This window comes from Platalea leucorodia, assembly GCF_965183815.1.
Source record: "Platalea leucorodia genome assembly, chromosome: 1".
Lineage (NCBI taxonomy): Eukaryota > Metazoa > Chordata > Aves > Pelecaniformes > Threskiornithidae > Platalea > Platalea leucorodia.
Window position 1 is genome coordinate 118,553,894 of NC_138823.1, and position 19,966 is coordinate 118,573,859.

At 38.3% G+C, this 19,966-nt stretch overlaps 1 protein-coding gene across 1 annotated transcript in view; it reads left to right on the top strand.

Moving 5' to 3' along the window:
- MYRIP (myosin VIIA and Rab interacting protein) overlaps positions 1-19,966 on the top strand; it is a 238,475-nt gene that overhangs the window by 2,988 nt on the left and 215,521 nt on the right. Inside the window, exon 2 of the mRNA XM_082310973.1 lies at positions 10,934-11,083. Coding sequence (XP_082167099.1) covers positions 10,974-11,083 — 110 coding nt within the window. The 5' untranslated portion in view covers positions 10,934-10,973. The remainder of the gene's footprint in view (positions 1-10,933; positions 11,084-19,966) is intronic.

Sequence of the window (19,966 nt, forward strand, 5' to 3'; positions counted from 1 at the left end):
GCCATGCTGCATTTTTTAAAACTGCATTTTTCAGAAAATAACCATCATGTTCAACATTCTGTGTCCTGAAAATAAATAAATAAAGCGCACTATAGTGGAAAGCAGTTTAGTGAATCGCCTAGCAGCTTTAGTGTAGATGAACAGAGTATAAGGACTGCAGTGGCTTGACTGGTCAAAAGCTAATATCAGCATTATTGCAATACTGACTAATTTTTAGATCTTATGGATACTATTCTGGGAACACATTAAATTTCCAGGCCAATATGAATGAAATTTTAACAGAAGAGCAATTTTTTTTTTTTTTCTTGAAGAATGTTATCCTCACAAAAACCTTTATCCTGCAAATTTTTACTGACCCATTAGTCCCTGAGCTGGGTAAAGGAAACAAGACCTCTTGTTACTTCCTATTACCTATATGCTTCATTTACCTATTGATCGACTGATGATCGTAAAAGAAAAACTAATACTGGTGTTTGGTATTCTGATTATTGCAGTTATTACTATCTACTGGTTGTTTTAAGATATAAAGCATTACCATAGGAAATTAATTTTGCATTCTTCAAGGCAAAGTACACCTCCAAATAAAATATCACCTATTGAAGTGGAGGAGGTAACTACTGCGGAGATTAATCTTGAAGATGAGACACTTTTGATGGCATTGTCTCAAGTTGACTCATGGTAATCAATTAAGTAGTCTTCCTGAGTTTTGCTGGCGCTGGCTGGCAGGTGGGAAGGGAACTCTAGCCTGTCCTACTGCTGAAGACCCAAGCTCAAGTCCTGCTGTGCAGCAGTTCCAAAAATCTTCTCTTCCTGGACTCTTCCTTGCAACATATGCTGCTTATTGATGGAGAAGAATAAATGGATAAGTGAGTTAATGCAGCCGTAGTTTCTGGATGAAGTCTGTCTAAAGGTAATTTATTGTTGAAAATGAGATGCAGTCTCTTCTTGTGATAGCAAGCTGAAGTGTAGAGCTTCATTCAAAGGCTGTTAAAGTCCATGGAATTCACCCTGGCTTTAATGAGTCTTGAAGCTGGCAACAGCCTGAAATCTTCAGGGTTTTTTAATAACAAAACAATCCCTTCCCCAACACCCTCCACTCACCTCCATGCAGGAGTGATATTATATTATTATATGTGACTCTGCTGTTGTAAACCAACTTTCTGTTCTTGGAAGAAGACAGTACGTAATCTGTTGTTTTCCTTCTGGAAAGGAAAGAAAGCAAAACATGTTTACAACTCCAGGAGTAAATTTTCTGTTCTGCTTTTGTGATGAGGAGTTTTATCTCTTCTGAAACTAATACAAGAAGAGCTTCTTTGCTTTATTAGGTATTACTTCTGATACAGAAGGTCATTTTAATGTGGTTCTCTTTTGTCCCTTTTGGGCTGTATGAACAGGATGTTGTGATACAGGGCAATCCAAATAGAAAAGTGCTGGTTTGTGCCATTATCATTAATTGCTATGGCGTGGATGTTCAGCGTATGATTTAAGTGCTGTTGACAGAGATGAAGCTAACACTGTCCTGACATACCTCGAGTTGCAGAGCGTACCTGTTTTTCTAACCATTGTTAATCTTGCAAGAGGTTGATTCCTTTTTTTCCCCTTACAAGAACTGGTCCCTCTGCCCCTCAGTGGTCACCCCCGGGAGTGCTTGGTGTACCTTTCTGGAAGTTATCTCAACGCTTGCATCTAGCTGTCATAAGTGTTTTGACATTTGTTTCACAGACCATGAGTTGGATTTAAGTTAAACTACAGTGTGTGAATTGGAGCAACACCAGGTTTTAAAAACAATTGAAAGCACTTTGGGGAGGATTCTAAAAGGTATAATCTGGTGATGTTTGTTTTTAAAATCTCAGTTGGGCTTGATCTAAAATGCAGTGCCAAAAATTGTCCATACGTTTATCACCGCAAGCACAAAAGTCATGGGTTGAGTCCTAAATGAGAAGAAAACAGTTCACCTCTAGAGGAAGATCAGCCTGATTATTCCACCCCCCCACTTCTCTTCTACTGTTTAATGTCAAGGCCTCAGATTCCTGCTCCAAGGTAGTATCACAGGTCAAAAAGAGGGGAATCAATGGATGAAATACTATGGACTCTGTTTCCACACATGATTAAGTGAACTGCACCTCCTCCATGGAAATATGTCATCTATGTAGTTGTGGTAGATGAGGAATACCTAAGACTGTGCTGGGGGGTGGGGGGTGGGGAGTTGGTGTCAATGTTGTATCAAGGTCCAGAGGCCTATTATAATGGATACTAGAAATCTATACATAGGGAGAAGTTAATGTAGAGGATTAGAAACAGGAATTTTCTTGGTAAAGCTGATGTTCTTCATGTAGGCTTATCAAAGGAGCATGCTGTTTCAGTGTACTGGTAATGCTACTTCGATCTTCAAGAGTGGGCCCTGATAAAGGGAACTGCTTTAAAAAAAAAAGTTAATAAGGTACAGAGGAGTCCTAGCTAGTTCCAAAAGATGGTGGCTTAACTTAAGTTGATCAAATAATAGTTTCTGTGGGACTCAAAAAGGTGTCTGTACTGGCTGGATGATTCTCTAAACCTGTAAGAGGATGAACTGTTTCCCCAATTTAAATGAAAGGAGCTGTGAGGCTGTTCCAGTTTGGATCCAAATGAGTGAACCAGCAGTCAAAACCTGACAGCAAAGCTGGCCTTTGAACTCTAGAAAGTGCCCATGTCTTGTGCTTGAATGTGAATGTTCCTTGTTTATATAAACTTGGGATCCAGAACTTCAGGTTTCTTTTTGTTGGCCAGGGCTCAGATTATCTCCATGTTGTGCAGTGTCAATATAAAAAAAAAAAAAGTAGCCAAGCTCATGTCCAAAGCAGAGCCTCTTCTAAGCACAGTGTAGGTCCCAGTGTCAACAAACTAATCCATTAACTCCCCCACCTGACAGATTAACCCAGCTCCTAGTTTGGTTTTCAGAGGCTTTCTACAGCTCTGGCTTGATTTCTGTAGCTCTGGCTCCGTTTTACTCTTGTTTTATGTCACTTAACAAATGCTTATCTAAACAATTCAAAGAAAACTTCTTCTGAAACCCTTTTTTCCATGCATGAGGCATAAGTTGTGTGTCAACCAACTACAGCTCATCTCTGAGTCTCAGTGAAATGGGACATGTGGCTTTACAGATGTCACTCTTTGCTATTGTATCTCTTATGATTCTTGCTTGTTCTAGCATAAATCAGGGTTAGAAGCACTTTGCAGGTGTCAGAGTGAATGCGGAAGGCACAGTCTTATGAAATTATTTTTGTTTTTTATTTTGTTCATTTACTTGCTAATCTGTAAAATTCAGTAATTTGCAGTGGGGTTTCCTGTCAGTGGTTTGAATTAGCAGTGATTTACCATATTAAATTTGTTTTCACATCTGGCAGCACTAGAGAATACTGCCTCATTGTGGCAACTGCTGTTGGAAGCGGTTTCTTACTTCTAAAAATAGAATTTCTGTCTCTGTCCTAGTCCTGCAGAAAGATTCTGTCAAAGGTTAGTTCTTGGATCAAACTTAAGGATATGCTGATTAGGGGTATTTAGTAAGAGGGATGCAGGATATCCATTAGTGCAACATATGTTGTGTGTGGGGGGAAAAATCCATTTTATTGTGTAGGATTTTTAAGTATGCCTCTGGTATGTTTGCATATTGGTTGGATTTTATATTACAGATGTTTTGGTAGTAGTCAAGCAATCCACTTAACTGTTTGCTTTTGTAGTTTGCCTGGGTTGATCACAATACAGCTTTCAAGTTATGATGAGATTCTTAATTTATCATAACCCTTTTGCCTGTATTATTAAAGTGCAAAATTAAATTTATATGCAGATGTAAAATGTGTAGTGCTTCCAGAGCTGTTTGAGATTTTATAAAAGCTTCACCTTTTCTCTCAGTGTTTTCTTCCCCAGATTAAAGGTATGAATAACTCAGATGAGGAGCCTTACCACCACTTTACACAGTAGCGATGCTTTGGTATCTTGAACTTGCAAGAGTTATCTTAATGGACCTATATTTTCTTGCTTAGCTTTTTTGAATTTTATCTGCAGGATGTTCCTCTATAGCTGTTCTTAGAAATAACGACTGCTGTGGCACTGGGGAAGGCACTTTAAAACACATACTTCTCACGTGCTGCTCCACAGCTCATATGGTAGTGGACCTTCTGTATTATTCAGTTTCTTCAGGCCATACAAGAAAACAGGATGCTGGCATCCAAAATAGGGGTCTGCACAGGAATATCCTGAGTTGTGTTCTCTTATACCCTCCTGCACAAGGAGGGAGATAAATATTTGCGCCTTCCCAGGCTTAACATGGCATTGAACCTGAGCCTTTTTCTGTGTGCATGTGTTAGACTGTTACACAGATAAAGTGAGTGCTCCCTTCTCTGTCTGCCTCTTAAAATGAGATAGAAACTGCCGTCTATGCTTTGAAGAACCAGAGAAGGATTTGCTGTTTCTTTCATCTCTCCTCAATCTGTGTAGCTCATTTCAGGGCCATTGATTGTGAAATGCTGAGACTGACAGGTGTCTTGGGAGAAGGATATGGCATGTGTAGTGCAACATAGGTGGGTGAATGTATTTTTGCAGTCCTCACTCTTGAGCTAAGGCTGAGGAGAGAGGTAGGAATACAAATGAGCTTTTTGTTTAGTATTTTCTTCATGCTGGCTCAAGCTTAGAAAGTACAGTGTGAAGACTGATTTGCCAGGTGTGTTCTGGTTTGGGTTTTGATGGGAGGGTGGAAGAAGGGACACAACTCTGTTCAGCAGCTGCTGTTCTCTCTGTGCAGGGAGCCTGGGTACGTAGCAGTAAGCTCTGAGCCCCACTTTGCGAGTGGAGCATCCAAAGGGAAGCCCTTGAAGCCTCGTGCTTACAGACATGCAAATTTCTGATTGTGTTGATCCCGAATCTTCAGGACCAGTTGCACACTCTAAGTGCGCATGCTGGCTTTCTTCCTGCCCTGCGATGATTCACCTTGGGAGAATTGGTTGTTTACAGTCTGTTACAGTAATGAGCTGCATTTCATGCTTTAGATTGAAGGCACATGGAAAAGAGGCCAATCATCTAAGATACAATTGCGTGTCAGCGCATTACCACTTCAATTTTGTCTCTCCAAGCTGTCTTCCTCATTTCGGGAAGAGTAACAGTCAGTCTCACACAGTCAGAATACTGTCAGACCCATCATCTCGACTACGCATTCTTCCAGAAGACAGTTGCTACTAAATAGAGAAAATAGAGCTGAGCATGATTTGCCTAAATTCAGCATAAACAATGGAAGATGAGACTGAAGTGAGAGTTTACAGTAACTAGAAAGCTAATGGCAGTGAAATACATGCTAACAGTATATGCCAGATGACCTATGATCTTTAGCAGCTGTAGAGCCAAATTCTGGATAAGCCTTTCTGCTAGGAGTTCACTCTTACAAGCGAGATGATTATTCCGGTCAGTGAATTTGTTTTTATACCACATTTTAAATTCCCACTGGGATTTATACTTGTGTATCAGTTGTAGGCCTGATATGTTTATTAACTTGCATTAATAAGGAACATTTCTCCCAGAAGGAACCAAATGAACTTCATGGTTCTTTTAAAAACCTGCTGCTTCATCCCTCACACCCCCCAGTGAAACAAACCTAACTTCGCTCAGGAACTTGCAAGCTGTTCAGTTTTCTAAACAAATCTCACATAAAATCGGTACAAGGCTGAAAGGAAGATCATTTTCTGCTTTGGTTATAGATCAGGAAATATGTGCAGTAAATCTCAGTTAAAATCGGTGTGGGTACAAAGAATAACGTCCTCTTTGAGATCTTTGTCTTGCATCTCATTTAAAATGTGGCACACCAGATACAAGTCCTCATGTTGAAGTCAGTGGGGCTGTGCTTAATTTTTCATTTGAAGCGGTGGCTTTGTATTTCTGATGAGTATATTTTCCCTCTTGTTACTTTGGGACGTTAGTTTATTTCCAGTGAAAAGGGAAGAATATCCACAGTGTTGTTTACTGCAGTTTCTAGACTTTCTTGGAGTTTAAAAAAGATTAAGAAATTTGTGTCCAATGTTAATTATGCCTTGTTTTACACTTAATGATGTGCTAGCTGTAGTAGAAATTACTTTGGACAGTAATGTTCTTTAAATGTTGTCTTTTGGCTGAAGTCTGTTTTGTCCAAGTGTGACATAATTCAAAACACAGGAATCCCCTTTACAGTTTCAACACTCAGACCTTATTTTTGTCACCAAATAAAGTGTGTGACATTATATAACTTATATATAATATGTATTGTGACATCTGCATTTAAAAAATTAGCGTAATGACCTTGTGGTGGCAATGTGATCGCTTCTTTTGGATGTTCAATAAACTAAACTTCTTTTTTAAAACATGAGGTGTGGCGAAGGAGCTGTCTTTTGGACAAAGTACTTGTATTCCTTTTTGGCTTAGAAAGATGACTGTCTTGTTGTTTGATTTAAAAGGGCAAAATGTTCATCCATAATATTATAGAAAGAATTTCTTAAGGTACTAAAAGACTTCTGCAAAAGTTGGTAAAATGCCAAGCTATAATGACAAGACAGATTGAGCAGTATTATTTAGATCCTGACAGTCTGCTGAAGGAAGTAAAGATGAGTTAGTTGGCAACAGAATCAAAGATATAATTACTAGCAGGTTTTTCCTTCTTCGTTTTCTACCTGGAAAATACTAGAATTGGTAGAGTAGCGGAACAGAGTAGAAAAGCTCTGATGTTTAGTTTGGTGACTCTAAAGCTGAGAGCATGTGAGGGAAAGGTATTCTATATGAAATATTTCAATTGCAAATAGCTGGGTTGAAGGAGTTTCTGATATTGGCTCCTCAAGTGTCGCATTTCATTAATGCACAGGAGCAGCATTTTAAAGTAAAAATGATACTGTGTTGTGCAAAGAGGTGAAATCTCGATTAAAAATTTCCTCAGAAATGGAAAGAATTGTAGGATATTCTTGTTTTCAGTGCCAGGGTATTGGAGGGCTCTCTTCCAGATACACACTGTATAGCCCTCCCTAAGCCTTCTCTTCTCCAGGCTGAGCAGTCCTAGTGCTCCCAGCATCTCCTCTTGTGAAAGATGCTCCAGTCCCTTAATCATCTTTGTGGCCTTGAGCTGGACTTGCTCCAGTAAGTCCATAACTTTCTTGTACGGAGGAGCCCAAACTGGATGCGGCACTCCAGATGCAGCCTCGCTAGTGCTGATTTCTTTGCTACAGCATTAAACTAAGATGTTTATGTTGTACAATACTCAGTGTGACCATTTGAATAATTAACTTTATAATGTGGCTCTTTGTCAAGCAGAGAATCTGTTTTAAATGTTAGTTGGTACTTTAAAAGAAAAAAAAAAAGTTTGTGGGCTTTCTCCACACCCTTCTGTAATGCTAATCTTCTGCTGAGGCTGCAAGTCCAAACTGCTTATCTATCATGTCAGTGACTAGGAAATATACTACTTGCCCTCATTTCTAGTGTTGATGCTCTTGTCTATTTTAAAATTCAGAAGCATTGCTTGCAGTTCTTGAAAAACATTTCATTTGCTTGTTGTTCTGTGGGGTTTTTGTGGTTGCTTTGGTGGTTTTTTTTGTTTTTTTAAAGGTTAAATTCAAGAAATGTTTTCAATATGGAAGTTTTAATTAGATTTTAAAACAGACTGTAAGAAGTATTAAGATTAGAGTATTCCTCAAACAATACCCAATCATGTATTGTAAGCCTAGGCTTTCGTGTTACAGTGTGTTAATTCGTTGAGCAAAAGTTTTCTAGGGAATGATATTATTCCTTGTAATGTCTCTGAAAGCTTAAATTTTGTATTCAGTTTGAAATTTAGCAAAGAAGTATTACTCATGAAGGCAAACATCTGAACAGCCTCATGTAAGTTATTTCACTTGAGGCCAGAAGTTATTTTAGGATGAGAAACTATTTTGTTGTCTTTTGTGTGTGTTTTTTTTTTTTTAAGATATAACTTTTTACACTTCCTCTAGAGGATTTGCCATTGTGAATTTCCAAAATGCATAATTGGGATCTACTGAAAAAAAGACATTTGAGCATTGTTTATAAATATTTATAAACTGCTGTGATACTCCCAGATCAGAGGTGATTTAGTAATGTGATGAAAAATTATTTCCTGGGAAAAACACACGAGTTCCTTGGAGGTTAATGTAATATTGGAATGCAGACTGAGAGTCTTATAGGTAAATAAACCACATGAAAATCAAAAGTTAAAGTCTCTGGTGATTCTAAAGTATATGTATACTTGAATTTAAGTATGCTGACCCCAAAATATCAGAGGTAGTGGGGCTGCCCACTTACCCCCAGATTTAGGGGTAAATTTCCCCCCTTCTAATATATGCTCACTATCAGCAGTGGCAGCTGAATCAAAAGGATAATTTTCTTTACCGATGGGCCACAGTTTGTACGTGTGAAAAAACAGTATTAATTTTGACAAAGTTTCCAAAAACATTTTGATGAAGACCTGAAGGGAGAACTTACTATGCCAGTGTTAATTACAGTTATTAACTTGATGCTCAAGAACAACAGGAATGGCATCTTTGACCTTTGTCGTCTTTTGTCTCAGACAACTATAGACCTACCATGGAAGTGTCTCTACTGGTTCCAGCAATTGCTTAAAATGGTTTTATTTCCTTTTAGTTTATATCCTGTGTTTCTCCCAAAAAGTGTATGGGTGTGAAAAAAGTTAATTGGAAAAGTCCTGCTTACTTCCCTGCAGATGTGGCTTTCCTGTAGTGAAGCCCTTCCCTGCACTGAAGTGCTTTGTATGGGAAGAGCTGAACAGGTATCCCAAAGCATGAAGGGAAGAACATATCCCAGGGTACTGCTTGTTCTGTCTTTGAGCTGCAATGCGTAAGCAGAACCTCAGTAAGCCCTACCTCGCCATTTCTTATGCTTGCCAGTGCCCACTGAGGCTGTGGTACAAGGACTGCGGATGAAGGGACAGGGGAAAATCTTAACATTCTGGTGAAAGTTTCAGGAAGATTTATGCATGTGCGTGGGATGGAAGAAAATCTTGCCAGTTGTTCCTCACTATATTTTAGCCAACCTTTAATTTTAACATACATTCTTGGCCTTGCAAGTGGAGTTAGTGAAGACTACATATAGTCCTTTGTTTCTGTGGCACTTTTTTCTACAAAAATCAGGGTAATTTTATTTAGAAGTACTTTTTTATAGTCTTTATTAACTCATTGTTGATGTTCATGTTCAGCTTCCTTAGTAGACCCAAAGAGTCAAGCCAGAACATACTGCTCCATTGTGACCTTTGTTAGCTGTATGGTAAGCATGTGTCTCACTGGAGGGATCTTGTCATCCTGATTTCACCTAAGCTTCTATCCCATCTGCTTGTTTTTGTTGAAGTGTTGTTTCCTTGAATAAAGAGTGTATTCTAAACTTCATTGATAGCCTAACCAAAACAGAAAAAATAAGCAATACCCTCCTAAGTGGGGTGTTTTTTTTTTTTTTTGAAGAACTAAAAAAAAGGCAACAAAACCCAAACAAAAACCAACCAACCACATCCCCCATCATCATCTAAGTAAAAAATGAATTGTTATATTTAGAAAATAAAGGTGATTTCCCCCCCCCCCCCGCCCCATGCTTCTATATTCTATTCCCTGCTCCCCCCTCCCCTGCTTTCCCCCATGCTTCCATATTCTATACTGTTCGGAGCACTTAATTATATGCCATAGCAGCGTTGCTCAGAGGTGTTCTTTTGAGGCAGAACCAGCTTATATGTTTTATATAGCCTCATTCACTTGACACTTATTGTGGATAAAGAGGCAGTAATAGTTGCCTCTTCAGTATAGTGTAAGAACTTTTGTGTGTTCGTAATTATTATATACATTGCTAAGAGCTCATAACAGAGCTGTGTTATGAGCAAACAAAAACTGTGTGATGTTTCTGAAACCATAACTTAATGTGGAGATGGACATCTTTATGATTGCCCAAATAATTACATAAATTAGGTTATAGAAATTAATATTAGAGAGCTGAATTTACTAGAATTCAACAAAATTAATAAGTCATGAGAAAATAAATTAGAACAAATTGATGATAATTCATTAAACAAATGGACCAAGCTCTAGTTCAGACCTTATAGTACCTTCGATTCACACATAACATTGACTACTACTTTTTCTCTTCCACTGTCATTCACAGAAAGGGAAAATAATGATATCGTGGTGGTAGTGACATCTAAGTCTTTCCAGTCACTCTGGGAAATGCATTTGAAATGTATATGCTTACTTTTTTTATAGTGTTTTCAAATAATTCCTGGGTTCTTAGTTGGTAGTACAAAATAATTTTGAGTGTTACGGGAGAGTATGTTCTCTGTTCATACACAGTCACGGGGATTGCGTTTTGCGAAGTTTTGCAAACTCATGGCATTAAATCTTAGGAAATGTCTAAACCTTATTTCACCTTAGTGTGTTTCTTGTTGAAGGCAACACAGGTCTTCCCTCAATGTTATTTAATATCCCAAATAATTTATCTTTTGCATTTCTTTTTAAATTGGGGGTGAATGCTTTTCATGCATGGAACTTGAAAAATAATTCTGAAATGAACCATTCAAGCTGTGCCAGGGAAGGTTTAGATTGGATATTATGAAAAATTTCTTCACCGAAAGGGTTATCAAGCACTGGAACAGACTGCCCAGGGAAGTGATTGAGTCACCATCTCTGGAGGTATTTAACAGATGTGTAGACGTGGCACTTAGCGACATGGTTTAGTGGTGGACTTGGCAGTGTTAGGTTTACCATTGGACTCGATGGTCTTGAGGGTCTTTTCCAACCTAAATGATTCTATGATTTTCTTCTCTGATGTTGATGGCAGCAACTTTCTTTTTATTGGGCAGATGTGCCTGTGACTTCAACACATGTGGGAAAAATATCAGTGCTTTCAATTTGTTTTGCATTTTTTTTTCTGTTTCTAATTTCAGATATTCCTCATAGTTATTCATATCCAGGAGAGAGTATATAATGGGGAGAAAACTGGATCTTTCTGGCTTGACTGATGAAGAAGCAGAGCATGTGCTCCAGGTGGTTCAGCGAGATTTCAGCCTTCGTAAGAAAGAAGAAGAAAGGCTGAGGTAAGAATAAAAACATGATTAAAAATATTGGTCTCTTGATTATTACAGATTGGTTTTGGAGGAAACCAGAGAACACAGCTTTTTTTATGGTGTTCTATGCATTAATAATTATTCCTATCACAGAGGCAATATATATCCATACTCTTCCACATGAATTCAGTTATTGAGTAGTAATTCATTTTTATGTTTAGTCTATCCTGGCCTAAACCACAACAATGGTCTCTAAATCATCTGTGTGTGTGCCTGGGTAGAGACTAAGTAGTGGTTGACTTGAACATAAACAGAAGTTTATGTTAAGAAAATTTTTTGCTTGCTGTAGTCTGTCCCTTTTCTTTTATTTGGAAACTTTGTCTATATGCAAACATCTGAAGGTGAAGAAGTTCAACCCATCTCTTTCCCCCAAAATAATCAATGGGACATGTTATACATTGTATTGAGAAATTAACTTTGCTTTTAGTAGTCTGTGCACAAAATGATTGCAAGCAGAAACAACCTAGAAGAAAACAAATGGAACTTGTTGCAGGGTAACTTTCTCAGCGCAGGAACTTCAGTATGTGACAAGGGGACTACTAATGGAGACCTGAATTGGTAGATGCAATATTTTTCTTGTAGTTTCAACAATATTTCCTTGAATTATTATGTCTGATTTTTTTATTACCTTCTTTGAATGCATCATTATTTATTCTCTAGGATAGTCTGAAGTCTCTATCTATAGTTGGCAAATGCACATGCTCTGACCATACTACTGGTATCACAGATATCATCTGTTTCTTTATCATTTAGCATCAAGCTGAAGTCAACAGAGCAGGAAGATGACTGAAGTAAACACAAAGCTAGGCATATATATTATGTGCAATTGGAACTGTGAGGAATCCTGTCTCCGTCATTTTTCTGTTACTATTTTCTGAAATTACTTGGAACATTAGGAATAAGAAAGAAGGCTTGCAGCATGGGCTTAATTCAATTTTGGCATGCTGTGCAAATTCTTGCTTGGGTTGGTAGCGCAAGGTTGCCGCAGGGAGGAAAGACTGGATGAGGATGGCACACGGGGTTTTTTTTGTGTTGTTTTTTTTTTTTTTTTTTTTCCTTCTTCTTCTGTTTGTTTTGCCATGGGTTGTACTGACTATTTTTAGTAGTCTTTCACAACAAAGCCAAGAGATTCTAGAAGCAGTTTAAGGAGGGTGAGTGCGGGGGCTTTCTCTGGCTCTTTTTATGTGACTTGTATCGTATTGGAGCAAGCATACCAGAGTTAGCAAGTGCTGGGGCATTTTTCCTATTCTATACAACTAGATCCTATAGTGAGAATAGAAGGGGGAAGGATGTAAGGCATGCCCACAGAAAATTGATCACAAAGCCTGGATAGATAAACCTTTTGCTGGTGTTTGTGTTTTACTATTTTGCTGCTGAAGTTGTCCACGAGACTTGATAATTGAATGATCACAAGTAGAAAACTGGTGTGAGAAGGGAGGTAAAACACTGGAAAGGTAGGAGAAGCACACAGTCAACTCAGCTTATATACGAGTATGTTAATTTTTTTCTCTTGACTGTATTTCATGCCTTTTGCAAGTATTAAAATATGTTACAGTGCTGCAAATAATGAGCCGTACTGACAAAGTTCTGAAATGTAGGCGGATATTTAAGATATGAATTTGAGTAATTTTAATGATCTTAAAGATTGCCAGTGTTCAAAGCTTACTTCTGACTTAAAAGCTATGACTTTTTTTTTCATCAGGCTACTCCTTTTTTTTTCTTTTTTTACAAAATGCAGAGTTAAAAGGAAGGATGTAGCAACACATCTTTTTGTCTTACTATGTAATAGAAAATGTAATCATATAAGAAACTTATACTTTGCTATAGATTAGGTTTTTCAGCCTGTAAGAAAGCAGGTTAGTTCTTGGGTCTGCTTTGATGTTCTTGGTTCTATTGCATTTTCTTGGCTCTACTGCATTTGTTTTTATAAAGTTAGCAACTGGCAAAGTCTACAGTATTGTTTCACTTTAGAAGTATTGTCAAGCTTTGTAATCTTTTTTTAAGAGGAAAAAAAATGATATATATGTTTTATATATTAGACTGCTGTTAATAAATTGAAAACCAAATTATATCTGAAGCTAGGGGTTTTTTTCTTCCTGTAATTAATTCCAGGTAGCAACACTAGCCTTTGGATGGAACTGTTGAAGCTTTCGTGTGTGATACTTTCTTAAAATGGGGTTTCTGTATAATTCTTCATACCATAGACAGTTTTATTTTGGGGTGTTTTTCCCCACAAAGATTTAAGTAGCTGTTTCACAGATCTGTCTCTGGGATTATTCCCATTGGCAGCAATTATTTCTAAAGATCAAGAACTACGTAAAGGAATATATGACAGACTTCCACTATATCAGGAGAACAATAAAAGCTAAGAAAACTGTAAGTGGTTGATGGCTTCAATTTTGCTTTGCTAGTGGAAGCTGAAGAGTTAAGTAGCATATTACAAGAAATGAAGTTTATCTTCATTCCTAATAAATGTTCTTAAGGTAATAAAGTAAAATGGCACATGTTTTAGAGCAAACATACCAATGTCTTTTACAATATTGCAGTTGTTACATGTTAATTTATTTTTTCGTATTCTGTAAACAAAATGACGTAATGAATGTGTGGAGAAAAGCCATACTGATCATCTCCGTTTTCTGCTGCAAAGCTGTTTTCAATCTCTCTGCAGTGAGAATTTTTAGCAGTGGTTCTCTAATTTAAATCTTTCTCCCAACTTTATGCTAGTGTTATCAGACAGCATAGTGCTCTTGTACACTTTGTGAAAAAATTAGTTGGCTAAAAATAGTAAGATAACAATAAGATAACCATATGTAAATAGTTAGTGATTAGTGTGGTTGATTTATTATGCCTTACTGCTTCATATCGGTTCAGTTTCTCTTTTTGTTATGGGTCTCAGCTTGCTATCGGATTAATAATATTTACTGTTCTTTGTTGCTTGTTCACCCATAATCTTTCTGTTTTGATTATGTGTTGGTGCTGTTCTTTGGCAGTAGTGTTATGTTTTTATTTACTCCAATGTTAGTGTAATCATTCAGAGTCATTGAGGCTGAAATTATAACACAGACTTGTAAATAGATGGGCTTGATTTCCTGTGAATCAGTTGAAGTACGCAAACCAGGCAGATCTGGCATAATTAGGAAGGTGATCGGTTTGAGTTGCTTGGCACGTGTGCTCAGGACTAGGCTGTGGTAGTACAGCCTTGTGTACGTCGCCTCTGCTGCAGAAGCTCGGCAGGCTGTCTTTGGAATAGTGGGACACTCATAATCATAGCTGGCTTTTTTAGAGCAAGTTGACTGGACACACTAATGGTTTGTTTTCTTGTGGACAAATTTATTCTCTCAATCTTGAATTTCAGACTTCATGCATCTGCAGAATGTCAGCAATGGGGAAGATTGAACTGTTTTGAGGGTTAAACTTTTAATGTTTTGCTGTGTATAACATCTTTGTCATATCTGCAATTTGTGTTTTTCATTTTTTTTTAAATATTTTTTTAAAGAAATGGCAGAGGAGACCTTACAAGAGCTTACAAGGCCAAATGTGTGTTTGTGAGATAGGCCTCTTTACATAAACAGATGTGTAAAAGAGATTGCTGCCTTCTATTTCTTTCCATTTACTGCCTATGTATTCAGTTTTCCAGACTGTCTAAATGTGCCACTGTTTATTCTCCTGTACTGTGGGCAAAATCAATTCCCACTTTGGTTTTGGTTTTAGTTACCACTGCATTTATAAACATGCTTGTCCATTTGTTCCAGGTCAGGAATGCTGAGAAGTCATGGTGTTTTAAATAAGTGAAATTATAATTTTACAAAAAAAAAAAAAAAAAAAAAAAAATTGATGGATCATCTTATTGTGGTAGATATTCTCAACCTGTTATGTTTTAGCCGTGTGGACAGGTTAAAAGATGGCTGTTCTGATACTGAATTTAACATTAGGAGCGACTGCAAAGGGAGAAAAGTTGGAAGGATGGGAAAGAGGGCAGGCGTAGAAAGGGCTCAGTGCTGATCAGCTGCCAACAGAGCAGATGCTTTACCTGTCAGCAGCTACTTCACTTTAGCAGGCCATGGCCTAAGAGATTGAAGCCATATTCCTATAACCATTGGCTAACAGAAGTTTCCATCACCATAGTGAATGCTGAATCAGCCATTTGTGTGGTGGTATTCTAATGATAAGCCTTAGAAACTTGCATTGGGCAGGGATGAAAAATTTTTCCTCCTTTTGCAGGGGACATGGTTCTCTTATTTAAACCACTGCTCTTAGTCACCTGGGAAAATGTATTTACAAGGAAAAATTACTGACGTTCTGGTACCACGTGGACATGTGATCGTAACACGTTAATCACTTATAGTTATGTGGGGTCACTGGAGCAGCACAAGGGAAGTGTTGCGAGTTGACTGTCACCCACAGGCAGAAACATCACCATGTCTTGCCTGACGTTGTGTCTTTCATAGCTGGGTTAGTGAATAGCAGCTTTGCTGTCTTTATTTATGCAGTTGCATTTTAAGTTGTGGTCAAGACAAACTACAGTGATTCATGATCAAATCTCCAGCAGTGCTTTATTTGCAGAAAAAATGAGATGTGTGTGCTCACTGGAGAGCCCTCTCCGCTCTGTTTGTTCTAATTTTCTTTTAGCCAAAGACTTGGTAAGGAATTAGAGTAGAGCCTTGTGTAGAAGATGATGAAATGTTTTAAATTGAGAGTTGTTTTTGCCTGCTTTCTTCTTTCTGCTCCTTTTGCATTGTAGCCCATTGCAGCAGGAGTAGACTCATGAATAGGCTTCTTAAGCAACAAATTCTCACACCTGACAAAACCCAGAAGCCAGTTTGATGCTTTTTCTTGTCAGACTACAGTAGACTTCAGTGTATTTACAGTATGTGTCGTGGGTCTTGTAGTGGATAAAATATTAAACTCCTTCCAACCTCTGTTAATAGAAATATTGTCTGTGAGTCATATCAAACTGGCAAAATGCCAGCTCTGACATTTGGGTAGCTATCTGTTGATTCTGCATATCAGTTCTTGTTCCTCCTTCCTGTGTCATGCTTGTATGAAATACCTTAAAACAAACAAAACCCAACCAAAACCACCTGTCTGTCTTCCCTCCTTCTTTGCCTCCAAACAAAGCCATTTTAAAGCTGTTTTCCTAGTGAGAAAGGAATGGGAGATTGGTCTCATCTCCACAACTTTCAAAGTTCCAGCAGATGAACTTCTGATCAATACCTTGTTGCTCAAAGTGATTTCATAAGGTCAGCCTGCCTGCCCTTCACGCTGATGAACAGTGTGGGGAGAGCACAAGGAGCATTCCTGTCCATTACTCTGCTATTTATTTTTTTTTTTTTGGTAGCAGGTAGGCACCGTTCTGGTTCCTGTGCGTGCTCATTAACTCCTCAAGGGATCCAGAGAAGGAGGCTGTAAGATACCACTTCATATCCCTGCTTCTGCCCATGAGGCTTGAGAGTAAGGCTACGCTGTGCTAAGGAGAATGGCTAGTACTTCTTTGTGGGCTGTCCTGACACATGTATTCTCTCCCTGCGATAAAAGGTCTTAGAGCGGTTTACTCCTTCTGTGAGAAAGGTGCTCTTTGTGATTCCCACATTAACACAGCTGCACTCTTCTCCAGTGCAAGGCTCTGCTGAGCCGTTGTAAGTTTAGCACTCATCTCTCTAAACTTATTTTTGAGTGCAATGAATGATTAATCAGAATCATAGCTGCAACTTAATATTCTATTTTGCTACTGCTTTCGCTTATAAAAAAGAATTAAAATATATCCAGCACAGTACAGCTGTTTCATGGAAGCAAGTGTTCATTAACAAGACTAAGAGCAAGACATCTTTATTTATAGATTATCACCAATTTTGTTACATAATGTTCCAAGATGCAAAGAAACCTGTTTCCTAGCTCATGTAGGCTGTCAGGATTAAGAGTTGTCAGTAACTTCAGCTGGGTACCAGGTGCTTTACAGTGTTACTGTGTAGCCCTTTCTCAACAGTAGTGTTTAATGTTTTAACAGATATCTCTTAGCTGTATTCTCAGGTCAGAATAAATTGCTTATCAAAAAAAAGTTAGTGACCTGGATGAGTTCTGCGTGAAAGCCAGATAGCTAATGGTTGTTTTTGCTGCAGAGTCAGTAAGGATGCACTTTAAAACGCATTTAGAAACTGTTACTTGTCACTAATTTCAAGAAACATTGATCCAAGTGTGCTGCTTGCTGTCAAATAATGCTGTTTGGGGTTAGACAAGGAAGTAAGTATCTCAGCAGTGATGCAACATCCCGCTTCATGTGCAGTGCAACAATGTTTAGTTTAGAGTCCTTCTGTCTGTGATTTGCCCCAAACTCCCTGCTCTAACAGCACCGGGTCCTGGTGCAAAGTTAGTGCATAGGTTCTGCTGACTCAGGATTGGTCCCTGCTCCACCTATAGGCAGAGAAAGTTATTGCAGTTGACAAGAGGGTAGAGCTAGTTTAGGCTTTACGAGAGAGAAATCGGGGCACTGGAAAGAACCTGGCATTAGATGCAAAGAACTTTCAGCTGTTTAAGTTATAGGGTTGGGTCAAAATTTTTTCTGCCTAATTGAGGAAAAAATGCCAGGGTACTTCCAAAGAGCAGCTTACGCTTAGGTGCCTCTAAAACCAGTTCTGTGCATCTTGCTTGTGCATGCTTGTGACTTTAATGGGAAGTCACTATGACTGTCCTTGTTATTTGAATGCCATATAGATGCTATAGGAAAAGCATGGATGGAACTTCTCAACAAGTTATTTGGCAAATGCAGGACCTCATTCGCAAAACTGTCATTCTTGGATTTTGTGTCAAGTGTTTTAATACAGGCAATTCCAGATGTGAGTTTTGGCTTTTTTAAAATGTATTTACAAATGCAGTTTCAACTGAGAGGAAATGCTGGTGAACCAAGCATGAAGAAACATGAGAGATGACGCTTATGAAGAGGTGCAAAAAGAAAAAGCCTCATTTTAGGGAATATTGGAGAAATTTGTGTAGAAAGAAATGTCTCCAGTTAACATTTTCAATATTGGACAGGCCGGGGGAGATGTAGCTGAAGTACAGCCCACACACACTGTGCCAAACTTGCATGACCTGTCGGTAAGTATTTAAAGGAAGCGCTATGATGTTGCAGAGACGTTATAAAACTTATTGCAGGCTTTTTTGTGGTAATCTGGTCTTCGTTGTGAGTTATGACCAGTGAAATTAACGACCGTAATTTAACTAAAAGGAGTGAGTGTGCCTAGTGATAATGAATTGCTATAATGTAAAATCAATATTTAATCTCTGATATCTTGTGTATGAAGAGTCTAAGCTGTTACACGTGACTTGTAGGAGTAATCTTCTCTCACCTGACTAGCCCTGCAATGCGGGGAAGAGATGTTCTCTTGAGCATGGAATCCTGTCTATACAATTTAGTCACAGGGAAAATAGTTGCTGAAAATGTTAAATCTTAAGTGCCTTTTGCAGAGGAAGTGCTTCAACTTTTTTTCTGAAGAAACAAGATGCTAATCTTGTTAAATATGTTACTCTGTTAATTTATCAGAAACCTCTTTATTAAAGCTCCATGTTAGTTCATGGGAAAAACGTACAGATGTTCATGGGTTGATAGAGGTAATCTGCCGAGGGAAGAGGTTACTGGGGAAATTGTGTTACGGGTTTTAAGGACAGGGTATTCGAGGCTATATCTGAATGCCATCAATTTCTGGATCTTGCCTTGGGCATGAGGATGAACCACATGGACATCTTGAGTTCTGTCCCCCATTGCCCTGTGAATTCAGAGTTTTTGATCCTGTAGAGGTTAGCTAGATCTGGGCAAACACCACATTGAAAGCTGGGCTCATCTACTGTATGTCTAACATCTTTTTACTGCTGTACTGGACCAAAATGCAAATATGAACAGAAAATGATCATTTTGTAGTCTCATGTAAGCACTGCTGGGTTAATAATTAGCCCAAGAGAGAAGAACCCATCATCTAGCGGGTAATCACTGAAACATTCAGCCTTTTGGTAAAGAAAACTTGTTTTGTTAGTAGGAAGATGGAGAGTTTGGACACCCTCATGGACATTAAATGAAACGGGGTGCTGGAGAGCAGGAGAAGAAATTTTCTTATGAGGTGCTTAGCCTTTTTTTTTGAGCAACCAGGGAGTTTGAGAGAGATGCATGAAATAGATGCATCAGTGTATATATTGCACTATCTAAACTAAAGATTAAGGTTTTTTGAAAGGGAAATGATAAATGTGATTCAGAATCTGATGCTTATGAAGATGAAAGCTGAAAGCAACACTGCCTGCAGACGTGACTTTCCAGGAGCTAGTTTAAGTTGCTGGGAAGACTGTGAAAGAGCACAAGTGTCAGGTCCTGGACAGTTGAATTTCAGGGTCTTGCTTGGAAGTATGGTTTAAATCCAAAGCTGGAAGAGCCAAATGGATACTGTGCACTGGGGCACCCACCTCCTGGATGCTCTTAACTTCATGGGCTTGTTTTTATGACGTCTATTGGCTGTTACTGTAGTGCTTGAAGTAAGTTAGGGATTTCTGCAATTAAAGAAGTGATTAAAAGGTCTGTGGGTATGCTGGATGAAACCTATGGCTTTATTGGAGGAGTGTGTTTTTATTCAGCTTAGGTAATTTTACAGGTCAAGGTCTTGTACAAACTTATAGTCGTTATCTATGCAAGCCTAAATCTACCTTAAGTTTTGGTTTCTCTATTCAGGTGTTGCTATAGTAGTACAATTAGTAGTACTTTCCCAAGTTACGGTAAAACATGTCAATAAACATGAACAGCTGCATAATGTAACCTATTCAGGGTTTATTCTTCACATTAGAGTTTACAGTATAGGGATGTTCCAAATGCATTTCCAT